Source organism: Carettochelys insculpta, chromosome 16 (genome assembly GCF_033958435.1).
Source record: "Carettochelys insculpta isolate YL-2023 chromosome 16, ASM3395843v1, whole genome shotgun sequence".
Lineage (NCBI taxonomy): Eukaryota > Metazoa > Chordata > Testudines > Carettochelyidae > Carettochelys > Carettochelys insculpta.
The window spans coordinates 28,642,711-28,669,596 of record NC_134152.1 but is presented as its reverse complement, the minus strand read 5'-3'; the positions used below and the strand labels follow the sequence as shown (position 1 = coordinate 28,669,596).

At 43.9% G+C, this 26,886-nt stretch overlaps 1 protein-coding gene across 1 annotated transcript in view; it reads left to right on the top strand.

The window, feature by feature from the left end:
- Nucleotides 1–26,886, top strand: part of TTYH3 (tweety family member 3) — a 93,414-nt gene that overhangs the window by 29,187 nt on the left and 37,341 nt on the right. Inside the window, exon 2 of the mRNA XM_075010617.1 lies at nucleotides 20,800–20,969. Coding sequence (XP_074866718.1) covers nucleotides 20,800–20,969 — 170 coding nt within the window. The remainder of the gene's footprint in view (nucleotides 1–20,799; nucleotides 20,970–26,886) is intronic.

Genomic DNA, 26,886 nt, shown 5'->3' with positions numbered 1-26,886 from the left:
TAAGTTAGACCTAAGGGGAGTAACTAGTTGAAAAAAGACAATGCAGGGCTGTGAGGTTAGGGCCTGTCTGCTTCAGTGAAGTTTGTTTGCCAGCCTTGGGTCACAGATAGAACTGAAAATATTTATCAGTCCTGACAGTTTCTACTCTGCTTTCCCCAGAACTGAATTTTCAGGAAGAAATACTGATATGTAATATAGTAGGTGCTCATTTTGAGGACCACTTCAGAGGAGCAGAAATGGTCTAGTTTGGAGACTGCCCTTCCCCAAGACCCAAGCCAAAACATTTAGGGAGATATTTGAATGTAACTGTGATGGGAGCATCCTCTGAAGTGGGCTAGGAGTACTAGAAACAAGAGCACCTTTCCTTCAATCTGTAGCCTTATTTCCGAGTAGTGTAACAGGGTCAGGCCAGCAGACCCTGGGTGCAGGGCAGCTCAGGACCCAGCCTGGGCTAGGGGAAGAGCAGAAAGCTAGTTTTAAGCTCCAATTGGGGTAGGCAATAGGGGGAGTCAGCAGGCAATCAATTAACAAGAGCCGGTTGATCTGACTGCCCTCAGACTTAAAGGTAATGGAGACAAACAGAGCTAGGAGGAGAACAAGAGAGGTGGAGGAGCTGAGAGGGAAGATGAGGGAGATAAGGAGAAGCCAAAAGCAGATCAGGAGTCAGAGTGCCTGTAGGAGAACTTAGGGGTGGAGTGTGTGTGGCAGGGCTCCCCTGTCGCAGCCAAGCCAACAGCCCTGGCAGTGAAAAAGGAGGGAAAGAGACTGGCCACCAACCAGAACAGCAGGGGTAGGTGCAGCCCAGGCACTAGAGTCCAGGGCAGAAGCAAGGGACCTGAATCAAGACACAGGGGCACCTTGCAACAGTAGCTATTTCTGTTGACACAGTGCAGCATCTGTGATTTAGATGCTCAGAATCAATTATTTCTTTTCTAGTTGAAACTAGCAAGAAGAGCTGACTCTAAACTGGAAACAAGTTAGGCACCACATAACAAACAAGGACTGGCTTGTTGCATAGAAACTTGTTAGCTGTGATAATTACAAAAATTCACTGCCTCTTTTGAGCTGTACCTGTTAACAAATAGGTGTCTTTACCCTGTTCACCACTCGGGTATGATGCCGAAATAAAAAAGGATTTGCACAAAAAGTTGTTTCATTCTGGTCAGTTTTCTGACACTAGAAACAAGACCTTTATGGAAATATTGATTAGAAACAGCTTTTTGAGGAAGGTTGCCCCAAACCTTTAACCTGAAGTGTAAGCCTATCTGGCTCTTGGCAGAGTAGCCAAACCAGGGTGGTAGGAAGCTAACGGGGCAAAAGTAACATGTTGTGTATTGTCAGTGGTTTTACAAGTAATTCTCCTTACTTGCAGGCTCTTCCAATTTGATTTGGCCTATGCTCCACCTCCTAATGGGAGCCAATTTGTAAAACTAGATGATGACCTTTCTACTAGCATTTTACCAGACAAACCTTCAGTGCAATGCATGGGATGGTACCTGACTGTGGAAAGTGGGCACTCATTCTTTTCACTGTTTCTTAATCTTGTCAACCTGCCAATATCAAACTGTAAATTTGTCACCTATCTAATAGATTATAGAAAGCTGACCTTTTAATATGATTTGTAGCCTATATCTGCCATGAACAGGGAAATAAAATGTATTAGTTCAGGTAATTGTAGATTAAATCCCATGCCACCTGTTGTTGCTAAGCAAGTGAAATCAACGGTTAACAAAAAGATTGAGGTCAACAGTGTTTAAACTTTAAAATCTAGTTAGACCACTGGATGAAATTAATCTCTTAAGGTACAGAACATCTGAGTGAAAGGATTTTCTACCTTTTTTCAATGCCAGGCCACAAGAGGGGTAAACTAGCTGCTCAGAGCTACATTGGTTCAGATGCCAGTGTGTGGTATTGCTAAAACCATAACATAGATGTTTATGGATCACTTGGATTTCCTATACACATGTGCATTGCTTTAGTGAATGATGTCCAATGGTGTTGTCTTTGCTGGGTCAACAGAGTGCTCATCTCCCAGCTAATTCTGACTCCCCCCCCCCCCCCCCCCAAGTTCTATCTGCAAGTGGCTTGTGGGAAAGAACTGTCGTGAGCACGCAGTGATGAATGTGTGTCAATGACTCCTTACTAGTGCCTAGTTAGTCCTTACTAACTGCTGAGCCTGATTCTGGAAGTGGTGGTAAGAGTGCCTCTGGTAGCAAATGGTGGTGGTGGCAATGGCACTGTGACACAAGAAGACATCCCTCCTAAACAGCATTTCAGGTGCTGCTCAGCACGAGACTCATTGCTTCCCAATTGTCCTGTTACTGACTGGAAAAAGGAAAAATTGACTCGCAAAATACCATTTTGAAGAATCTGTCAAAACAATACCAAACAACTGTGCCGTCCTTCAATTTCTCCAACACCAGTCTGAGGTATGTTTGGGAGACTGTACTTGGAAGAGAAAATGCCTTCCAGAATGTAAGAAGGACTTGAGAATAACATTCTAGCTTTCAAGTCCCTCCTAGGTAGTGTGGGCAGAAAGGCTTGTCCCACTAAAGCAGTTTTGTGGAATAATATTGGAATACCTACTGGTATTGTGTCCTTTCGGTAAGTCAGACTTTAGAAAGGCTACTCGTAATAGCCTGCAAAGCGCTGGGTGCTATCGCAACATGGGAACTTTTATCAGTTAATACACCAAAGTGAGGGGAGGAGCCTTGCATGAGCACCCTGGTCCAGGAGATGGAGCGGGTAGTTAAGAAATTCCCTGGAGAGGACAAGGTACAGACATGGGAGATGTAGGCCGCATATGGCTGTAGACAACTTGTTCGTTTTGGTGTTTTTCATATGGCTGAGCCTTCTGACAGAGGTGGGGAGAAACAGCTTTTTGAGAAGAAGCATTTGAGTTCTATTACAATAGTGTCCCTCACAGCAGAGCCTGTGTAATCTCTGTAGCTTTTCATTTAAGGTCCTAGGTAAGCAGTAAAACTCCCCACCCCCCCAATCTAGTACTGATGGATAACAGGAGGTCAACCAAAAAGTTGCAGTGGGTGCCCTTCTCAAGCTGAATACAGCTTTGACTGCTGCAGATGTTCACTTTGTCTTAGGAAAAGAGAGTGCCTCTTTAACTGCTCTTGAGGCTAGGAATACTGAATCAACAATAATATACATGGTCCCTCAAAGTGTGGTTTGTTTTTGGTCCCCCCCCGCCCAACTTCTCTTCTTGCTGGCGAGCCACCCACTCTAGTGGATGTGTGCAATTAACTGATAGACCAAGTAGCGATAAGTGCGCACAAACAAAATGAAGTCCTTGGATATAAAATACTATATGGATGATAAGTAGTGAGCTAAATCAGACCCTCACAGTACCTTATGATGAATATGGTCTCATGAGAAATCAAAAGGGAAGAATGACAGATCCTGCTTTATTTCTTGGGGGAAGGTAAGGGGTGGCTCAGTGGTTTGAGCAGTGGCCTGCTAAAACCAGGATTGTGAGCTCAGTCCTTGAGGGGACCATTTAGGGGGCAAATAGACTCTAGATTTAAAAAAAATCTGTCCAGGTTAGTGATATTCCCCTGCCCTCACAGCAGGAGGCTGGACTCGATGACCTCGGAAGGTCCTCAACAGCTCCGTAAAATGGGTATATCTCCATTATTTTTGTATTATCTATGCTGGTCTCTGTGCTGAAACTTCTGAAGGGCATTACTGTTTGCACTGCATCTATGCCAATATATTAGTGGTAATGTAGGAGCAGCACTGGAATAGCCAGACAACTGATATTAGCCATGGTTGTCCAAGCTTGCCAAAAGTAGATCTACCCAACAGAATACTTTAATCGTTAGCACTTGTTCACTGTAGCATTTGCATTACTGAATCCGCTGGAAAGTGTCTACAGTTGAGCACTGTACCCAATACTGAAAGGGTAAACCTGCATCAGTGCTTGTGCTACCACTTCTTAAAACCTACTTTCTTTTCTTTGATGCATTGGAAATAGCCTTGTAAATTATTGTAGCAAACGGTATCCATCCAGTGCCGCTAAGCACCATAAGCGTAGCAGCTGCTTTTGAGTGGTGACAGATGCTTCTAATCTTTTCCTGTCCACTTTCTCTTCACTTGGTGTCACTGGTGGTTTTCTCCTCTCCTTCCCCCCACCCACCTCTCGACTTCAGGTCTGTTTTCTACTTTCACACTTGAAACAATGTAACACTTTTCCATTGTCACTACCTTCTTGCCTTGCTCTTGTGCTTTCATGGCATTCATTTAAATATGTGAAGGCTGGGGGGAGGAAGATACTTCCCACTTGTTAAACCACCTTTGTGCATTTTTTTTTTCCCCTAAGTGACTTGCTTTGAATTGGTTCACTATGAGCTGTGGCACTGCAGAACTCTTCCACCTTCAGACCTCCGTTCACTACAATGCCTTCCCCAAGCAGTGGAGTCCTAGCATGAAGTTTCAGCTGTATGAATGGTAGAACATTTGTCATCCTCCCTCTCTGTTCTGACTAGGACAAATGGTTGTGAAGAGCAGATGGGGAGGCAAAGGCTGTGACAGTGTGTTAATGGATTTTTATAACCTGTAGTGGCCATTTATTGAAGGTACTTTTTAAACCTAGCAACTCGTGGGTTTTTTATTTTCCCCTCCCCAGGAAGGGGGTGGGATAAGGCTAGTGAAGGGAAGCTGGGAGCCAGGACTCCTGGGTTCAATTTCTACTCCCCTTGCCCTGGGATGGAGTTTGTATTCTGGTATAGTGGTTAGGTCAGGGGACTGTGGGCTAGGAATCATGGGTTCTACCTTTTCCCAGGGAATGGAATGGAGGAAAGCTGGCAGCCAGGACTCTTGGGTTCTCTCACCCCCGGGTGTGGGGTGGGGCGGGGCAGAAATGTTAAGGCTTAGTGGTTACAGTGGGGGAGGTGGATGTCTATGCTGGCGAGGGAACTTGGAGAGGTTGAGGGGGCTGTAGGGGTGTCTGACTCTGGGGGTGGGGAATTGGGATATATGTTGTGTGCGCTGTGAAATAATAATGAGTGCTGAAGTATACCATGAAGTGACTTGCTGAGCACTGGTTTAGGGAACCAAGAGGTCCTCGCTCCATAGTGATGGGCAGCTTCCTCGTGGTATTTAGAATGCAAGTGACTTAAGTACAGGCTGACAGGAGTTCCATGGACTGGCCCAGGCCCACATGTGCTGTAACCCATGGAAAGATCATTCAATTTTGATTTCCAGTCTTGGGAGGGGAAGTATACTCTCATGCTGGGGTCTGTGTATAGTATGCTCCATTTTTAGTTTTAGGGCTGTCTAATTTGCATAAAGCTCCTGAGGTACCTGTCCACCATGGTGTCTGTTGGCTGTAGAGAACAGTCTTTTTTAGCATATATTATCTTAAATTTTTTTGTTTTTTCACTTGTAGCATTTTTTCCCCCTTCTCAGTCAGGTCTTGCTTGACTCTTCATCCCTTTTTATCATTACCAACTAGTACTTTTGGATAGGGGAGGGTACTGGAGGAAAGGTTTAGTGAAGTGTAAATGCCCCTTTATCTGGGCATGCTAGAACTTGTCTGCTGCCTTGCTTCTGGATTGAAACACCTCTTGTTTCACAGCTGTGTGTGCGTGTGCGCTTTTAGTGGCCAAACCACTGGATCACATAATGTGGCAGAGTATGATGGCAGAAGCTATGCTTGCACTCAAATCTGGGGAAGCTGTGTGCTTGTATAGAGGTTGGGCAAACATGTGGTCTGACATGTCACTGCAGTCTGGGGATCTGAAACAGTGCAGTTTTTACAAGGAGACTTTGCTGTTTTGGGGTTGCTGCGCTCCCTTTCTCGGTTAGCGGGAGCCCAGCCATCTTTTGGAGGAGCACCAAGATCGTTCAGGATCAGTGTTTGGGTTTCTGCTGTCCAATTGATTTGACCTAAACTGACTCATTTGCCAGTAGCACTCTAACAATGGCAGCATTGTTAAACAGGAGCAGGGATCTGACTCGGTCCATTGTTGAAGCATGGGTCTCTTGAGGAACCTTAAGCGTTGCTGAGAGGAAGCAAGTAGCCTGGATCTGTTACATTCCCCATCCCCCTCCTCCATGAGCTCATGTAATCTCTTCTCTCTCCCCTTTCCCCACCACCTCCCCATAATTCAGGGAAGGGAACAGAAGAAAGCAGGATGATTCGGTGTGCTTGTCTAAAGCAAGTTAGCTAAACTGACACGATTCCACTGTTTTCTCCCTGCCCTGGGGGTAGGAGGTTGATCAGTATTGTGATTAACCACTGTGCTGAAGCAACAGTGGTGTCATGCTTTACTTGTAGGCATGTAGCGGAGGAAGGATTGAAAAGCAAGCTCTCACGCATGCTGCTACCCTCCCACCTCATAAGGTCTTCCTGTTGCTGTGCAGCTGTGAAACTAATCAACCAAGCAGCAGCACAGCATCAAGGCAGTGTGGCCCACTGAATAAATCTGTGCTCAGTTTGTCAGTCTGTAGCATTTAACTTCCAGTAGCACTTCAAAGATTCTAACACCAGAGTTAGATTGTCCAGTCAATTGGACACTGTGAAAAAATGGGAAGTAACCACTCGAAGCAGCAGCATGGGGGAGGGAGAAACGCATCTCCTAGAGGTGGAAGGGACCTCAGGAGGCCATTTAGTCCAGTCTCCTGCCCTCTTGGCAGGACCAAGCACCATTCCTAACATCTATTTGCCCCAATCCTTAAATGGCCTCCTCAAGGATTGAGCGCACAACCCTGAGTTTAGCAGGCCACTGCTGAAACCACTGAGCTATCCCTCCCCCTGTAGGCAAATGTTGTACTATGTCCGGATTTTATTTTTTAAACATAGGTATATTGGGGGTGCCTGTCTCAATTTTCACCCTACCTAGCCCTAGCCCCCATGCGTGGGGATCTCGCTTAACCTAGTAGTTAAGGAGGGTGAGATTACAGCTAGGAGAAGCACTGAAGCCTATTTTTTTCCACCCATTCAATGTGCAGGATAAACTGTGGTACCCAGTCACATGCACATGTGCACCACCAGTAGAAACATGCTCCTGGCTGTGGGTGCTGTGCTAATCAGTTGGGTGGCATTTGAGTCTCTATGGGGTGTCCATCCAAGCACTCAGCTTACAGGTGGTATTCCCTGTAAGCCGTGGGTGTGGTGGGTGGTTTGTTTGGTTTTTCTTTCTTCAATCCAGCCATCCCCAGTTGGGAGAGGGACAAGCTTGCCCTGACCTGAGAGAGAAACTGCCTAACTACTTCTGAAACCTGGTTTAGAGTGTGACCCACTGGAGCTGAAACTGCTTTTTGTTTTGTTACTTGTGCTTCAGAATTATACCCCACTTCCATTCCTGAAGTGTCTGTAACTGAGTTTTTTCCCTGTGGTGGGGGGGGGGGGAGGAGGAGAGTAAGAATAATAGAGCTAAGCAACTGAGCTGCAGGCGTTAGGGAAGAGACTCCATATAGGAAAGTCTTCCTCGATCATGGCAGAAGCAGTGTCAATCAGTTTGCCAGACAGCTGCCCAACTGGCGTCTGGGCTGGAGAGGAAGAAGTGGGGGGGAACCTAGTGTCTCCTGCTTTGTTGAACGATATGTAAGATGAACTTTGTACAATTAGATGCAACACAGGGGCTTCTGGAAAAATTGCCAGTATAACCCTCAGATGGGCAGAATGTAGGGCACTGGTATAAAAGGTAGAACCCAGTGATATCTGACACAAGACCTGTGTTCCCAGTGGTATTTGATGTGTGTTGGTAGACTTTTTGAGAAGCTCTAGCTTTTTCAAGCAGAGGCACCGCTTGCACTTGTCTTTTGAAGTCTGGCTGCTTATAAAATGTTGGCTTACTGGAAAGTGTGCTGTAAAATTAAAGATTCAGCCTCTGTGCACATTGGATGCATGCTTTTCAAGCTAACTTTTACAGTCCCTTTCCCCACTGAATGCATGCAGTGAGGTTCTCTGCTCTCTTACTAGCTTCATGTCTGCGTGGAGAGGGTTGTGTGGTTATGCCTGTGTTTCAAAAGCTCATCTCTAAGGGCTAATCGACCTGCTCAGTGTCAGTCGGCTATGAAATCGAGCTGTCATGGGTCAAGGGCAACCCCTGTACTCCTTTGCGAGAAGCAAGAAATGAAGAAGATCAGAGGAAGGTCGATGGGAGTGTTTCTTCCTTTTGAAGACAGACAAGTTGTCCGAGCGTAGATGCATCATTTTAGCTACACCATCTGCAGTCAACTCCTATGTCTAGTATAGACATAGCCTAAGCAACTTAAGTGTTCTATTGCTGCCTTCTCTTCCTGATACAGGCTAGAAGTGGGTGTGCAAGAAGACATGGGACATGCTTTGTGCAGTTAAGTTAAAATCTGACTCTAAATGGCAGGCAAATGCCAGTCGTGACCTTCTGAGCTACAAGGAGTTAATTGGATCAGTACAGTATTCCAGGCTTCCCTTGTCTCCACTGTGTCTTTAAGAACAGCATCAAAACATGGTTTCTCCTAAACTGCATTATGGCAGAGTTTTAACTGGTAGATGTTTAAAATATTTTTAAAAGGCTGTTTCAGTGAGATTTGGCTCCAGTCACCCTCACCGGCCTGTACTGTAAACAATGTTAGATGTAGTCCATTCTTCAAACATGGTTATGAAGCCAGTGTATGTGGAACCTCAAATGCTAGGAACCCCCCTTTCTTCTGGAAACGTGCATAATTGTTCTGAACCAATAATGCAGGAGCAATACCAGGGATGTTACTGTCCTAAACAGGCTGGAGGCCTCTCTTGGTGCATGGGTAGGTATGCTTTTTTCCTCCTAGTCTACCTGTCATTTAGTTGTCTGGCTTCTCAGACAAATAACCCTGCAGACTAGCTAATGAGTTGTTCAGTCTGGTGTCTGTCTGAGCTCACCTTTGTGGGGGAAAAACATAATTTGCAAGATACCATAGACTCCCGACTTAAACAGAGGTTGCATTCTTGCCTGTCCCCTCAGTATGTCAAATTTAGTGTTACTGGGAGATCCAGGAAACTGACCAATGCAGCAGCACTGGATAGTTTGCTGTCTCCTGTGAGTGGCACAGAGCTGGGAGTCCAGCTTCAGCTCCTGGCCACTCTCAGGAGTGGGGAAAACTGACTAGTGCTGGTGTACTGGTCAGTTTTCCCACTGGAGTAGTGGGGAGCCAGAGCCTGTCTCCCAGTTCCCTGCCACTCGCAGGAGGCCAGAAACTGTCCAGCACTGCTGTGCTGGTCAGTTTCCTGCTTCTGTCTGTGGCAGCAGCCAAGAGTCAGGCTACTGCCACTGAGAGGAGCTGGGAAACTGACCAGCATAGCACCGCTGGTTAGTTTCCTCCTTCTGTGCCTGGTGGGGAGCTGGTGTCTGGCCCTGGTTAGTCTCCTGGCTCTCCTGATTGGTGGGCAGCCCAGAGCCAGGCACCAGCTCCCTGCCACTCAGTCACATTAAAGTGAGATTTGCAGAACTTGAGTGCACATATCTTGGTTCTACTGTAGTCTAATATTTTGCAGGCTCCCCAGAACTCCATGTGCAGACCAGAGGGATTGTGCAACAGGAGGAATACACCTGCCTGAAGTCTTGGACAAAAGTAGTGGCTATAACATTTAGACCCATTATCACTGACTGTTTCCAGCTTTGCAGGCAGACAAGCTGTAACATTCATAGTTTTTTCTTTCAGGCAAAAGATCAGCTTCCATTTTAAAGTAGAGGGGCTATATGGAGAGAGACTTTCTCTGTTGGTTTAGGCTACATAAGATTACCCTCCTCCCAGTAGCCTTATGGCACCCTACTTGCCTTGCAACTGGTATCAAGCTGCTATTGGATATCACTTCTGGGCACATGTACTCTCAATTATAAATAATGCTGCCTTAGACTTAAAAGCATAACGTCTCCTCTTATGACAACTGGACTGCAGCAAAGTGGCTCATTTGAGTATTGACCTCCTTGCAAAATGCTGTTCTCTGGCGGGGGGGCCATGCTGTCTGACTGCCTCTTGGTTTTTCAAGGCCTCTGCAATTCTGTGGTGGCAAGTGAAGAGAGGTGTCTGTACTTCCATTTAGTGTACTTTGCTGGAGGCCCTAGTCCTTTCTTCAGCATTTGGTGGGGAGCCTGCACCAGGCCTCTCATAGCTATATAGCCTGCTTTTGCACAATCTGTGTGGTACTGAGACAAAAGTATCTGCTGAAGCTTAGTTTTGTAAGTGGCTTTGCCTGTGACCGTGTGGTGGGTTTGGTTAGCTTTTGATCTTGCTGCTTCATGTATGTTAAGGGTGCTGTGGTAAGGTATGGTGGTTCTTGTTTTGCCCCCAAAGTTGACATCTCCTTTAATGCTAAATATCAGCTACCTTTGTCTAGGACCTTTTTTAGAGTGAAATGCAGACATCCCTTCTGAGCTGTCCTCCTCAGTCTTCACCTTCCTGGGGGAGATCAGGTGGGAAAAGCTTTCTTGCAAAAAATCTTTTTCAGAACACACTTTACTATTCACTTTCTGGACAAATTAAAATCCCATTCCAGTAGGAAAGGAGGAAATTCCTTCCTATATAGACTCAAATTTTTTTGTAGGTGAGGTTGAGGACTTGTGCCCATCTCAAATGAAGAGCACTGAACTTGATGGCTACAGGTATGTGTTTAAACAGCATTGCAGGCTGGCGAATGTTTGTTCATGCTGGGTCACTTCAATTTCACACAGTAGACCGGGGGTCTAGGGACTTTCCAGTCCCTCGATTCATACTTTAACTTAGCATCAGAGAGCTATTGCTTTTCTCTCCTTTTTTTTTCCTTATAAAAATTATGTAAGGACACAATGTACCCTATTGAAACAGCATGGAACTCAAATTTTAGGAACATATCACCTTTCCACATTTTTGTAAGCCTGGAGTCCTTTTATTTCTGATCTGTCCTGTGAATAAATTTATGATGGTAATCCAGTATTTGCTACAAGTTACTCTTGATTCCACTCTAGTGACATGAACTGTGATTCTATCAGGTCACAACTTTGACTTTACATACCCCCAAAGTTTGCAATGTTTTGCTTATAGTTGCAGAGTGAAATTAACATAATCTTTGGCATCCTTTTTCCCCTCTTTTTCAGATTTCTGTAAGTCAGACTTCAAAGCCTATGAGCAGCTTTATGGTGCTTTAGTCTGACCTGTATCAATGTCGCAAAAGTAATTCTAAGAGCATATGTTTGGGGTGGTGGCCGTGTAGGGGGGTAAACTCATCTTAGTATAAAAATTGGTAGTGATGGAGACTCCACTGTGACTCTTGGCAAATATAACCACTGGAACAACTACTCACTGTTAGAAGCTGTGTGCCTTATTTCCAAACTGAATTTGTGTAGCCTCAACTTTAGAGGGGCTGTTACGCCTCCTCTGTATTAAATCAGAGAGCCTATTATTAAACTGTTCAGAACAGATACATGTTACACTGGAATCAAGCCCTCCTTGGTGGGGAGGGATAGCTCAGTGGTTTGAGCATTGGCCTTGTAAACCCAGGGTTTGTGACCTCAATCCTTGAGGGGTCATTTAGGGGTCTGGGGCAAAGGGGGGGGAAAAATCTATCAGGATGGTGATATAGATCCTGCTGTGAGTGCAGGGAACTGGATTCGATGACCTCTCAAGGTCTCTTATAGCTCTATATGAGAGGTATATCTCCTGCAGATTCTTTAGTCCTGCCATAAAGCTTGGTGGCTGTCCCTGAAAAAGTGAATAGGTAAAAGTAGCAGTGCTATTTGGCAGATCTGCTCCCTACACAAATTAATCACTTGCAAAGCTTAGGGTTAAAATATAATTTTAAAAAGATTGTTCAACAGGGTTAATAGGAATCTGAGCTAAAGGGAGGTGAGCTGGATTCTTTTCTCTGTGTGCCTCAAAGAACACTGAGAGTCCTGTTTACAGCTATGCACAGTTGTTCAAAGGCAAAGGGTTACAAAGATACTACAAAGGGCGCATGATTTGTCCTTTCAAAGCATTTTAGAGGGAGGCAGTGCAATGAAAGAAAAGTCCAGTTTGACACTTCAGTTATGGGGAGGGTGGGGGGGCTTTTTCTTCCTTGTAGACTGGAACTTCAGTAATATGGGAATGATGAGGGCAAACTTACACCTTTTTTTAAAAAAAAAAAAAGAAAAAAAAAAGCCCACAACTTTTTTTTTTTTTTTTAAATCTTTAGAGGATATGCTAACAATAACTTGTGTGAAAACTATGCACTTTCTATCACTCTTCTCTGGAAGCTTTTTTCTTTTTGCATTAGTTATGAACCACTTTCATTGTTTTCCTTGATAATTCTCCAAGTATGAGGTACTTGGTCGGGTTTTTTAATTTTTTTTTTCCAATTTTTTTTTAAATTGGAAATGCCATTAGCAGAGAAGACCAGATCTACTGGAAGAAGAGACATGCAAGTGCATGCATATATTTAAGACACATTGCAAAATGGCTTCTTTCCATAGCAGAGTTTTTCAAATGCTACATATGGTACTGAATCCTTGAAGATATTCAAAATAATGCAGACTGGTTGTGTTTAAGGGAAACAAGCTGAGCTGTATTATCTACAGCTGTCACACTTATGGAAAAAATATCTTCTTCATTGAGGGATTTCCGTTCAGCTAATTTTCCGTGACTGGATAAAGACTTGTTTTGTTTCTGTCCCGTATAGATCTGGCTGGCTGCCCTTGGTCCTTCCTTTGTCTTTCTCTTTTAAAAAAAAACCTTTCCACCAGTACTCCATGTTTGACTTCTGCAGCAGGGGCTCCAGCCCTGGAAACACTGACTGGGGGAGAGCATACTGCTGCAAAAAAAAAAAACAAAAAACCTGCCTTTGTGTACACAGCAGACCACTTGGTACCACTGAGCCTCACTGTTGAGGAGTTGAAATCCTTAGCACAGCTGCACGTGTGGGTAAAAAGGCCATCTCTTCCAATGTTTTAATATTAATAAGAGAAATCCACGTTTCTGAATGCTGTAACAGGGACCTAACTGTGTGGGTCTTAACTGTTCCTGAGGTAGATGCTTAGAGAACCTACCTGACTGCGGCTCCTATTTCTCCCAGTCTGTGTCTGCTTGTAAGCTGTTTCACTGACACCCTGGGCAATCTCCCTGAGTCACCAAAATTTCCTCTCCAAGGGCTTATCCATATTTAAAAGAATTGCAGTACTTGGTGCAAACTCTCTCTATACTGATGGCACAATGTGTCCCATTGACACAGAATCAGTGCCTGTGTCAGTGTAAGTACCCCTTCTGTCAAGGTAGCAATGTCTCCACCTGGGGATAGATGAATAAAACTACATTTGTTCAGGCATGTACAAAATCAAAGCTGAGCAATTGTAGTTATGCCAACGTAGGCTGCTAGCATAGGTCTTAATGTTCTGTGTGATCCCTCTTCTTGGCACGTCACCTGGTCTGGGCCTGTGAAAAGTCTCCTTTCCATGGCTATGAAGGAAATTTGCTTTTTGCAAGGATGTTCTAGATCTGAACCAATATTTTTTCACCTATTCTTGGTTTCTTTTCTCTTGATCAAATTGTATAGCACATGACCTATCATAAACAACCACACAGGAACCTGTACCATTTTAAACACACATTTTCCTAGCTCCTTTCTGGTATTTAACTTGCCGGCAAACTATCAAAACAAAAAAGCAGTGCAGTATCACTTTAAGACTAACAAAATAATTGTAGGTGGTGAACTTTCATGGGATGGACCCACTTCTTCAGGCCATAACCAAACCAGAACAGATTCAATATTTAAGGCACAGAACCAAGAATAGTAATCCAGGTTGACAAATCAGAATAATTATAATCGAGGAGGGCAAATCAGAAGAGCAGAGGGGTGGGGGGAGTCAAGAGTCAGATAAAACAAAGTGTGTAAAAGAGTCCATATAATGACGCAGGTAACTGGCATCCTGGTTCAAACCACGTGTTAATGTGTTGAATTTGGATATAAAAGAGTTCAGCACTCTCTCTTTGCAGGCAGTTCTTAAAGTTCTTTTTCAGTAAAACAGACTTTTGGGTCATTAACAGAATGGCCCACTCCATTAAAGTGCTGGCTGACTGGCTTGTGAGTTAAGAGCTTTTTGATGTCCTTTTTGTGTCCATTCATTCTTTGTGGAAGCATGTTTACCATTTGTCCTATATACAAAGTATGTGGGCGCTGTTGGCACGTGATGGCATATATGATGTTAGTAGAGGAACTACTTAGTTAAAAAGTTAAAGCCAAAACCACCTCATCACTAAGTGTAAAAAGGCAAAATTTCAAATGGAGGAACTGTTGTGGGCCAGGACTAGATGTGCTAATCCATTGGGCACTTGTGTCAGAAACATCATAAACATGTAGTAGTGAAGGTAGGGAACTAAGTCTAGAGCCCAGTGGTCTCTCTTTAGGTTTTATCTCCTTGCTGATGGAGATCGCTTGTGGTACGGATCAAACTAGTTTGGGGACAACCCTCAGCTATCTGTTGTACTGAAGAAAAAGGGAAAATTGGAAACTGGTAGCTTCTGAAGCCCAGTTTCCCTGGACAGTCTTTATCCTAACCTTGCAAAAGAGGAATACAAATAACTGCTTTAACAAAACAGATGCTTCCGTGTTTGACTCCTGGAGGGGAATTTGCAAAAGCCCCAGAAAGGAAATCCATCTTTTCAGTGAGAACGCTTATTTGACAAGGTGCCAGTTCTGAGCTAAGACTCATTTAATAAAGATTTTAGTCTGTGGGGACTTGTCAGTAGAAGCTGAATGTGGAGAGACTCATTGGCTTTCAGCAGTCATTAGAGAGAAACAGGATAAGAACAACCAGTTAAGCGGGACCTCTCCCTGGTTCCCGTAAGAAGTGTTTCTGTGCTGTAAAATGGAGATCAGAGTGGAGTAACAACTGAGGAAAAGAATAGGTTGTAGTTTGCTTAACCCATTGGTAAAGCTGTGGGTTTGGGTATTTTCTTTAAGTTAATCCTTTCATGGGGTGGTTTGGGTTCTTCTTACCTAATGTTTGTTTTCTGAATGTGGGGTACTAGAATGAATTCTGGACCTTTTTGCCCCAGTCACTTTTGGGGCATCAGGAGGGTCTGACATTACCAGCCTCATCTTTTATTGTTCCAGCCTGGTGATGTATACAGGTCTAGAAGACCTTTGACTAGTCAACTTTTGAAGCCCATGTACCTTTAAGGAGCAACACGTTGTCTCATGTACACTGACCAAACTGGAATGGAGGCCTCCAGTGCTGAATGTGTTCTTTGTAAAATGGGGCCAGAGTGGCAGGAGGAGGCGCAGTGATGGACACTTAGTCAATCTGTAACTGCAGTCTCAAGGCTTATCTATATGCAGACACTCAGGAAGTGAATTAATGAAAGCTGCACGCTTTAAAGCAGACTAATTACGATGTATTAAACCTCCTAAAGAAAATTTTATTTAAACTGTCCTATGCTCTGGTAAGAGCTGGTAGGTCAGTTACTTCCTTCACATCACCAGCACTAAAACTGCCAGCCATTCAATACTAGATGGTATTTGCAATGGATAAGAGAAGTGGGACTCCTCCCTTACTGAGCTTCAAAATGAGAGAAGTGTTCAGGCCCTCTTTTTGTCCTGAGGAAAAGGTGGAGGAGGTTACTTGGAGGCTATTGTATATCCTTGTTGCATCTCCCACCCATCATACTGACATTGACTCACTGGAATAAGTAGCTATGAGTGTTCTATTGGCAGTGGACTGGTTTGTTTCATTTTTCTTCTGAGTGAGCATCTTTTTCTTCCCTCACTCCTTCTTTTAGCCCCTCCTGCTTTTATTTTATTTCTCTTGCACAAGTTACTGTGTATAAATTGAAAAGGAACATTACTCACAGATTGCCAGAAGAAAGATTTACCAGCAAAGGCTAATTATAAAGTAAGCTATAAATAGTTCAGTCAAGCAGTGATTAAACCACCTGTACTGCTGGGATCCTCTCAAACTGTAGGCCCTTAGTTTAAACTCCATAACTGTCCAGTGGACTGAAATAGTTAAACTTCAAGCTGAAGTAACTTTTTTTAAAGATTGGTGAAAGATGCTACACCTAGTATATTGCAGCCAAGTTCTCATTGCCACTTGTAACACAGAATGTTTGCTCTTTTTGGAGTCTTGTCTTGCATTAGCCTGCACCAAATGTGGTGTTACTGGATAGTTTCTCACTAGCAGTTTGTTACACTTCACTTGTGTTTGCAGCAGTGCTGTTTAGAGTAAGTGGATGTGTTTTTGGCCTGGATTTCAGGAAAAGTCCGAAAGTATCTACCATGGCTTGCTGTTGAGGGCTATGTAACTAACACTGTATTTTACTGTGATAGTGAAAATAGTTAATGTACTCCTTGATCAGTAGTTTGTGATGGGGGGAAGTCAGCTCTTCCATCATGTATGCTTGACAAAACAGCATCAAGTACTTAAAGACTTTAGTGTCCTACTTCAGTGGAATTTAATGAAAATTCTAGGCATTAATAAAATAGTAGTAAGTGCCTGGGGAAATGACTTTTAATCTGTTTTACTGGCAATATCTAGCTGCTGTGCCATGCTTCTATCAGTGAATAGAATTGGCACCAGAGAAATAGGGAAAAATCTTAAGATATGCCCAAAACCAACCTTCTAGGCCTCTTTCTTCTGTCCGCAGCAGTGGGTCTTTTGAACAAGTTTTGTTTGCTTAGTAAAAATGGGGGAGGGCAGTTGAGCGAACACAAATCTGTCCTTCAGTACTGTAAAATCAAAAGTGGGGAGCAAATAGCTGTAACCTAAGTGCAAATGTTTAATCCTTGCATGAGTCATCCAACCCACCTTAGAAAGCCTTTCAGGAAGAAGGATCTTTTGATTTCAGTATACTCTTCTTATCCCTAAACCAATCTTTGGGTACTGGATTGGCTTTCGCTAAACAGATGGGGATCTCGTCCCTTCTAGGCCACAAGTTGAAATTCTAGTTAGATCACTTGTAACTGAAAGTTACCATGTAAAAGCTAGCTGGTATTTTGGAGCATAAGCTTTTATGGGCAAAGATCCCCTTCGTCAGATGCATGCATCTGGTGAAGCGGATCTTTATCCATGAAACCTTATGGTCCAAAAGTATCGGCTAGTCCTATGAAGTGCCACAGGACTTCTTGTTGTTCTTAAAGATGCAAACTAACATGGCTACCTCTCTGATACATGTAAAAGCTAATTAGTAGCCCACGTGAGGGCTTCTCAAAACTGTCCTACTGATAGGCTTATCTTAGTTTCTCTGTTCATCTTCGACCTCTTTTTCAATATACCTGTACACTGATCATGTCCTCTTCATGCATGATGGCTTGATATCTTTATGGCTATAACAGCAGCTTCTAATTATGGAGAGGTTGCTATTAGGAAAGTATTTAGCTGCTGAGATTTCAATAAAAATACACTGAGGCTGGGGAGGGAATCAAAACCCCATGACCAGAATGTCTCCATAGACCACCAGTGATCCCTGGATCACAGTTTGGGAACTCATGGCCTAAGAACAATGAGTTGGTGATCTCAGCTCTTCCCAAGAGATAGGGTACACATCAGTAAAGCCAATTATTATTGGCACTTAATTTATTTATTTCCTCTCAGTTGATTTTGAGATCAAGAAGCCCACTAGCTCAGTTTCCAGAGCAATCTTCTCCATTCAATTATGGTCCTTTCAACTAGGAATGAAGCATGTAGTGGGCTCATGTGAATGATCTTGCAAGTGCCCAAATAGGGCTAGTTATGCACTGGGTAGTGGGAATCTGTTAGCCCCTCTCTCTCTCTGGGACTTTTGTCTGTCTTGGTATCAGGTTCTGGAGGCTTTTTGCTCTGATTCATTAGTGTGACTATCAACACAGAATCTGATTGTCCTAGAGTTAGGCCAGCTTTTCAATAGCAAACCTGTGGGAAGTACAGCAGGCTGTTAGCTCCAGCCTCAGAGGATGGCAGTTAGTGTATTGAATTTCAGAAACCTTGTCAGATGAGACTGGTTTCAATGTTAGCAGTGTTGCACCACTACTCCTCTATGGATTTACTGTTTTCTAAAGGATGCTGCCACAGTGTAGCTACATTTGCTGATCTGGCTGATACTACTTAATCTACACTCATTCAAAGACTGCTCCATTCTGACTTCTGCCAGAAGTCTCTCTGCAGTGGTAAAATGTTGTGTGTTCAGGCTGTCTCCACATAAGTGTGGTTCCTGCATCGCTTATAATAATGATTTTAATAGCTTGGGGAATCTGTGTTCCCCATGCCTGAAGGCAGAGTGTGTAATTTTACATTTACTCAGAATAACGTGGCCTTGGATGATAGCGTGAGACTTAGTGCTGCGGGATAAAGTAACTAAGGGTTTTATCCAGCCGTCAGTCTCTCTTTAGATACTAGTAGGTTAATCCTGGCAAGCAAGCCCTGGCTTGTGTCTTCAGCTGAAGCTAGTGTCTCACGGACAGCCTGTCTTTTGAGCTCTAAATTGATTCGTCATTCAGATTAGCAGCTCCAGCCTTATGACTCTCTTTTTTTCCTCCCTCTTATGGTGTATGTCCATTGGCTGAAAACAAGCACTTGCCAAGGTTCTGTGGTCATTTCCAACAGCATTATCCTAGAAACAGTCAGGTCCCATTCAGCTGAATATATAGAGTGAAACAAACTAAAACTCCACTTCACAGTCCTGACTGTCTTGGGCTGCATCCACACTAAGTGAAAATTCAAATTTAAGGCAATTAGTTCAATATTAGCATGTGACTGTCTGTCTGTCTTCACTTCAAATGCCATTAGCTCGTGGGTTGTTTTTTTGGAGCACTAATGTCAAGATTATAATATTGCCCTTACCTGGCGGGTATAGCATTAAGCTTGAATTCAGAAGTTTGATTAAAGGCCAGTGGGGAAGTGCCACATCTTTAATTAATCAAATTTATTAGTCTGCAGAGGGGTCCCGTATGGGGAAGTGAGGATGGTCAGATTCAAACTTAAATTCCAGAATTACACAACATTAATAAATTTGAATTTCTCATAGCGTAGACACAGCTTTGTTTTGGTTCCTGGGTTGACACTGACCTGGACTGCACTGTTTCGTGCATTTGCGAAATGGTACCCCAGAAGATTGAACGTAAGCATTTGGTCTTCGACAGCCAGCATAAACATAGCCTAAAATGTTACAAAATCTCCGTATGTCAGGTACGTTTTGGTTCAGTACTGTGTGCTGGGAGGTGGGAATATAGCTGGCCTGTTGAAAACCCCTCTTTGCTCAGAAACTAACAGTGTGCACCCACAAGGTGTTCCCTAATGAAGGGGATGGAACTCTCTTGTCTTTTCCACACTTTTTTTTTACAGTTTCAGGCATGAATATGACTTCTGGTATGATCTGAGTATCTTTCTGTGCTGTCTTACGTTTGTTAATCGCCTGTAATTATTTTTTTTACTGATAAATGATGTTGATTTAGTCTCAGCCTTGAAACTATGGTGCCTTCAGGCCTGCTTCTGATCCAACAGACAGGCTGTAAGTTGATGCAAATGTCATCATGTATGGTTGACAAGTACCAAGTTCTGCTTACACTGATGCACATTTGACTGGAGGGACACTGAACTGTGCAGCTTTTAAGACCTCCCAGGCTACTACCATAGCTGCAGATAGTGATAAAACAAAGGAGAGAGAAGGAAAATAGAAACTGTCAAATCATCCCTATTAAAAGAGGTTATCTTAATATTTACTTCAGCGTATAACAGCCTTTGCTTAGAACCAGATATCTATCTCTCTCACACACACACACACGCGCACACACACACACACACTTGCAACATTCCTTAACTCGGTTATCTCACCAGGTAGGAGTTAGTTTTCTTTTCCTAATCAGAGACCTCTTTGTACTCTAGTGTGGGACTGTAGTAAGAGAAGAAGTGGGAGGGAGATCGTGGAGATGACGCAGATTTTTAAATATCCTGTATTTTGCCCATGCTAATACAGATCTGTATTTAAAATACAGTCTCTGCTAAGAATATTGGGTCAACACTAAATCCTTTAGCCCCATTCCAGATATCAAAGCCACTTTAAAACTTTATTTGCTTTCTGGTTAGTCTGGATGAAGAATCCCTTTTACTACAATAGATTTGATATTAAAATGCTCTGAGTGGAGCACTAGTGTTTTTTGTTTTAATGAATCTACTTTCACCTGAGATTCTCATGAGCAATTTGGAGTTAACACCACTCCACTCCAGTTTTTAATCAGGTATTGCTGAAGCAAACAATAGACATGAATAGAAGTGGACGAGCAAACTGAGACACCAGTTCTGATAGTGAGCTTTTTCAAAGGTATCTTCTTCTCTGCATTGTAGTTCATCTAGATTTTGGTTTTTGGGTACATAGGCCCTGCTGAAGCCTCCAGGATAGTGTTGTACTGGGGATTTTTGTTTTTTAAATGCTGGCGCTCTTTCTCTTTCAAGGTTGGATGATTAAATTACACCGTCCGTTTTAAAACCTGCTTTTGCACTTGGGTTTCTAGTTTTGGTGTTGCTCTAGTGCTTATTTTGGAGGGAATTCTTTTTCCACTAAAATTAAGGGATGGGCAGAAATGGAAACTTTTTTTTTTTTTATACTTGTACATTTTTGAGCTGTTGCCTGACTACTGATCTCTGCTCCAGATAAAAGGCAAACCTTGATTTATTCATGTGACTTGCAGACTCAGGAAAATAATAGCATGTAGATTATTTTGTGGCTTATATTCACTAAAGGATGTGTGGAATATCCGCCTTAACAACAAGGGCTAGAAAATTAAATGAGGAAGCTTAGTCTCCTAAAGGTTTTTGTTTCTGGGGGTGGATTCGAGTCATCTTTTTCTGACATATGTTATGCTAGGGGGAGACCTCCTGTAACAGACTTACTTTTTATCTTCAGGCCTTGTTGCTGTTAGGTGGCGTTGCTCTATCCTGCCTGGCTCTGGATCTCCTCTTCCTCCTGTTCTACTCATTCTGGCTATGCTGCCGTCATCGAAAAAGTGAAGAGCATTTGAATGCAGATTGTTGCTGCACTGCTTGGTGTGTTATCATAGCGACCCTTGTCTGCAGGTGAGGTTTGCATTTATCTACACTGGGTAAACTAATGTTGCTTATTTTATTAATGCCACTTCCTCCACTGTATCCCTCCCACACCATGCATATGCTGAACATCAGCGGCTGACTCAGTGACTCAATATATTGCTTACCGTGGGGTGTTGGAAACAGCCTCCTCTCTTTTAGTGTTCTCCTGACTTTTAAAATCCAGCAGACTTTTCTGACTATTCCACACCTTACTTCATAATGGGTTTGAGTAATATGGTGCTTTAGTCATCATAACAGCAGCAGAGTGTTTCCCATTTACTAACAGTTAGCCAAGGACGCTGTGCTGAGGAGCTTATCGCCTAATAAAGATAGATGCAATTCAAATAAATTGTCAGGGCTAGACAGGGGTTTACTTTGAAAGCAGGTTTATTTATGTAAGTACACTGGGTAGATGAGGTTATGGGTGAAGAGGCATTGCTCTTCCTCTTAGAATTGGGAAGTCAGTATTTCAATGTAAATGGTGTCCAGTGCTTGCAATACTGATACTCACAACTTGAGTGCGTGTGTCTCAGTTTAATTGGACTCGGGGTGGTGGGAAGCTGTTGCCTGGCTCCCCCTGCCTGCCATTTGGGGGAGCTGGGAAACTGAGCAGAGCTGGTCAGTTTCCTGTCTCCTGTGAGGACTGGGAGCCAGGCTCCAGCTCCCTGCCAGTCCCAGGAATGGGGAAACTGACCAGCAACCTCTGTGTAAGTCAGGGGTCTACTGTATTGCTCCATCTTTATCCCTTCAAATAAGATTTGATGCCCTGCCTTAGGGATTACTGGTGATGTTGCTAACCTCCACCACTAACGTTTTAGTGCTGGAGGCCTGCAAGGGAGGTGAGGGAGACTGGTGGCAAATAATAGTGAACCCTGTCAGATTCTGCTTTTGGGCTGGAACCCTGGTTTCCAAAGAACTAGTGGCAGGAGTTAGTCAACTGTTCATCTAGAATCAATTTTCTGAAACAAACCCAAGAGTTTATTTATAGTAATGTGACAAAAATAATGTACTGCAGCCTGTGAATAGTGACACAATACCCTGCATGTCAGTCCCTGCTCTTTTGACAGCACTTAGATCAGTGTGTCCAGTGGCCATAGTGCTTACTAGCAAAGTGAATCCTGCTCATGAGGAGATCTCCTCCCAGATGTGATCATGGTGACTTATGGTTAGAAATACCATGCAGCTCTACAGAGTCAGGTTAGTATGTGTTGTCCTTGTTTCCCAGAATACTTTGAATAAGAATACTTCGGATGAGATCATGCAAAACTATCGTCAGTTAGATCAGACCTTAATTTTCACTTTCACAGTCTTGAGTGCATCGATCAGATGCAGTTGTAGTGAATCAGCACTGCAAAAGGCTAGAAATCCTTAGAGGACTTTGGCATTGGTTTGTATTTCTTCTTCTGGTGTCTTGAACTTGTGAGGAATTCAACTCCAAGGCTACATCTGTACTACCATGGAAGATCGACCTAGCTCAAGATCAATCTTCTGCGGTTTGATTTTTTGCGTGTCCAGTATGGACATGTGAAATCAACCTCTCGGGGGTCACAGTCAACCCCTGCATCTCCTCATGAGATGCAAGGAGTAAGGGAGGTTGATGAGAGAAACTCACCCATTCTCTTTTCCCTGTATAGAGAACTAAGTAAGATGAGAGTGGATATGTCAAGATTAGCTACGCAATTGGCATAGCTAGAACTGCATATCTGCAGTCTATTTTTGTTGCCTAGTATAGCCATAACCAATGGGGAGAGGGGATTGTCTGTCTGTTTCTTCCCTTCTTTCTCGTCACATGATGAATAGATGTCTGCTTGGACTGCAGCGTTCATGGTGGAGGGGCTGTATTCTGTTGATGAGGAGCTTAGTTGCTTGAAGAGGGACTAGCTCAGTCAGGGGCAATTTAAACTAGTGAGTGGCCTCCCATCTCAGTAGGCCACAAAATTGTCTGTGTCTGTCTGTCTGTCTAACGAAGATGGCCTCCTGGGAGAGGGCAGTTCTGCTAACTGCACTAGCACACTTAGAATTTGTGGGATGTGCCAATTGAATGGTAGCAGTGTTACCTGCACAAATTTCTATATCCCTTCCACACTTCAGGGACAGACAGATGGGCGTGTCCTATTCCTAGGGCCTCAGGGTGTAATTGCCTGCAGGTCTTCAGCATCTGTGCCACTGAAAGCCTTACACATTAGTAGTCTTATTCTCTATATACAATTACCAAGAAAGCAGAATATATGCTAAGGACACAGTGTCTTGCTCACCAATCCTGATAAAGGCAGGCAGACTTCCCCTGTTGGGACAGTCGGTCAGTCAGTCTCTGGATGCTGGTTGCTGCATCTCAGGGTGTGGCAGTTCTGGTCACATTCTTTCTTAAGGTGTTTCTTCTCACATCCTCCTCCTTTCCTTCTTGGACTCCCAGTTTAAGCTGTGAAACTTGAGTTCTGCTTAGCAGTACCGTGACCAATTATTTTTGTATAATTTTGCTAACCAACTGTAACCTACTGTAACAAAATTACCTAACCAATAATAACTGACCACCATAACTGATGTACACGTAGCAAAATTAATTGTACAGCAGACGGAGCAATTATAAACCAGACCGAGATCATACAGAAGATAATAGAAAAGTGAAGACCATCATCATAGAATGGGGATTCCACAAACTCTCTGCTATTGATAAGTAGTTTCTTGCCAGACAAATGCCAATTACTAAGTTTTCTATACCCATATTGAGATCTGCTTGCTTTATCTGGTGACAGTGGCTGTCTCCCTCTTAACAGCCTGGCATGATGCTATTGTAATGAGATTTAGCTGGAATGTGAGTATGTGACCTGTAACCCTACAGTTAATGGCTGCTGCTACACATTCTGGCTGCAGAGGAAGGCCATTTCAATATGGCTATTGAAAACCATGTTGGTTATGCTATTACACTATCACTTTGACAGATCCATGTGCTCCCTCTGCATCCAGTGTTGTATGCATTCAGCATGCCCCTCGCTTCATCTTCCCTTGCTCTATGTGCGTGTCGCTTTAGTCAGTACCATTAGGCTGGCGTGACTAAGGGTGAGGGACCTCAGCTGGTTGGGCCCAGAAGGGGTTTGAGCACTCACTGGCATGGCTTCTCCTGCTGGTTTATTCAGGAATTAGTTCTTCCAGCCTTAAAGCCCCCTTTGTTGGCTGATGTCTCACCCTCAATTACCTGTCATCTTTTTGTTTTCTCCACTACTTCAAGGCCCAGGTTCCCTGTGGCCCACAGTACTGCTTTCCTTATGGTGCTGCCTTGGGGAAGTGTTCCCCTCTTGGGGAACCGCAGCACCCACTTTGCTTCAGTAACCCACTGCCAGTTACCCTCTAACTCCTGCCTCAGAGGAACACTGCAGTCTGAAATAGCCACTCATCACTGGAAGTTGCTGCCTTCTCCTGCCCTGGCTGCCTCCCTACAACACTAGTACTCCTCAGGCCTTGAAAGTAAGCCTTCTGCCTGTGCATTTGCCTGGCCAGAGCTTCCCAGTTCTGCCTGCCCTTCTCCGTCACTATAGTCTCAGGTGCTCTCTGTAACTTCCCAGGCAGCCAAGTCTTTCCTGCTCCATAGCTGGAAAAAGGTGTCTGAGCTCCTTCTCTCCAGGACCCCTTCTTGTAGGGCCTAGCCAAGCTCTGACTGGCTGTCTCTACCCCTCTTGTGACTGAGACGCAGTCCCAGCTCTCTCCCAGGGCTGGGTTTAACCATTATTTCATTGGATTGCCCTACTTATAGGCCCCCCATAACTTCCACAGACTACTTTGACAAATGCATTGTAGCTTCGAAGCTGCGCAGGTTCTTCAGAGTGCCCAGGGCTACACAGCTTGCCAGCGGTGAGAATTTATGCTAAAGAGGTGCTCTATATGCAATACAGCACCTCATTGCTATTTACTGCTCAGGCTTGTTTACATGCCCCGGTTGGAGGTGGGGGCTAGCGTAGATGAGCCCTTTGTGTCAGTCTATGTAATCTAAGTAAGAATATTTAGTGAGACGCTTTTTTAAAGCTATTTACTAGCTTTCTGCAGGCCATCAAGGTTTACGATCATCTGTTAGGTTTCCCCAGTGGCATCCCCATTACCTTTCTTTCTAATCTCCAGCTGCCTTCCCCTGACCTGTGATAGCTCATTCTTTGTCACAGCTCAGACCAGAGCACAACAATTCTTACAGGAACTGAACTTTCTTCCATTGTATTTGGAAAGGGAACTATCGTTTTGTTGTGAATTTTGTTTCTGTAAAAAATTTCTGTATTTAATCACTAAAAGTCTACAACCTATCCTGGGTCAGGATGCTACATGCCACAAGGCTCTAGGTGACAGGCTTGTCCTTTCCTATAGACAGCCTCCTCACCTGAGAGAGATTCTCATCAGCAATCACAGGCTACAACATGGTAATACTAATCCTGGAACTTCTCCTTTTTCCCTTCCTTGCAGTAAACCCTGCTGCCAACTTTGCCCACATATTTATTCTGGGGATACCATCACTGGACATAACCATGTTAGTTACAAGATCAAAGGCAAATTCTTGTGCAATTCCAGCAACATTATATATACTATTATGTGCCAACAATGCCCTGACACTGTGTATTGGACAGACTGGGTAAAACCTTTGCCAAAGAATAAATGGACACAGAGCAGACATAAAGAAACTCAATACACACAACCCTGTCAGTGAACACTTCAGTGGAGTGGGCCATTCTGTTAAACATCTGAGAATGTGTCCTGCAATGTAAAAAATTTAGCAACAGAGGAGTAAAGGGACTTTGACGTACCCTGGGCACCTCCAAGTACTGGCGGGTGAGCTGCAGCTAGACACGAGCCAGCATTTCGAAGTTAAAAACTTTGAAGTTGTTGTGAGGTGGGAATTTGCTAAATGAAGTGCTGCATATGTACCGCAGCATTTCATTAATAAACTCTCCCAATACCCTACTTACCATGCTCCCTTTGAAGTAGAGAGCTAGTGTAGACAAGCCCATAGGGATTAAATCTATGATGCTTCATTCTGAAGAAGGGCATAGAATAGACTGAGTTTGGACAGCAGAAGACTGTTTCAGGTCCCAGGGAGGGTGCAGTCTGCTCAGATTCCCTGCCCCCAGCTGCCTCCTTCAGTTACTTTAGCATGGGGTTGAGGAGTGAAGTGTCTTTTCAGCAGACAGCCTGCACTATTGGCTTCCTGTGTCTTTTTTACTCATGATTGGTGCTCATCCTGGGGCTACAGCTACTGTCAGAGAGAACCCTCCAGATTCTTCTCCTGCTGGAATTTTTCTCTGTATAATTACCAATTCCATTTACATTATGAAAACACTTCTATGGAAAAAACGTTCATGGGAATAGAATCACTTTCCTGTATCAGGACTGTAAATGTCATTAGACTTCTGCCTGTTTTCTGAAGGAATCAGGATGTAGGTCATTTACTCACTCTATGGAAACCTCTTCAGCTGTGGCTTTTACGGGCAAGCCTTTCATAATTTATGAATGTCTTAGTAGCTGGGAAAATCCTTGACACTGACAGACTTGTGCAGGCTGCTTTGCTTCTAGTGTGTGATCTGTTTCCATTTTTCTGCATGTGTGAGAACAAGTACAATAAACCCTCAAAATAAGTGGCTTCAGGTTGCACGTAACTCACTTTAATGTGAGTTGAGCATAACTTGAAATTGTCTTCTGGCTGTCAACCTGCCTAGCTGCCTGCGCCCCTTCTCCTGGCCTTTCCCCAGGGGTGCCGCTGTCAGGCTGGCAGCCACATGGCTGGGGGAAGGCAGGGAGAAGCAGACGGGCTGTTCAGTTTCCCAGGTCCTGGGAGTGGCAGGAAGCTGGGAACCAGGCGGCAGCCTGGTTTCTGGCTGTCCTGCGCTGGTGGGAACTGGGAAATGGACCAGCCATGAGCTGGTCCGTTTCC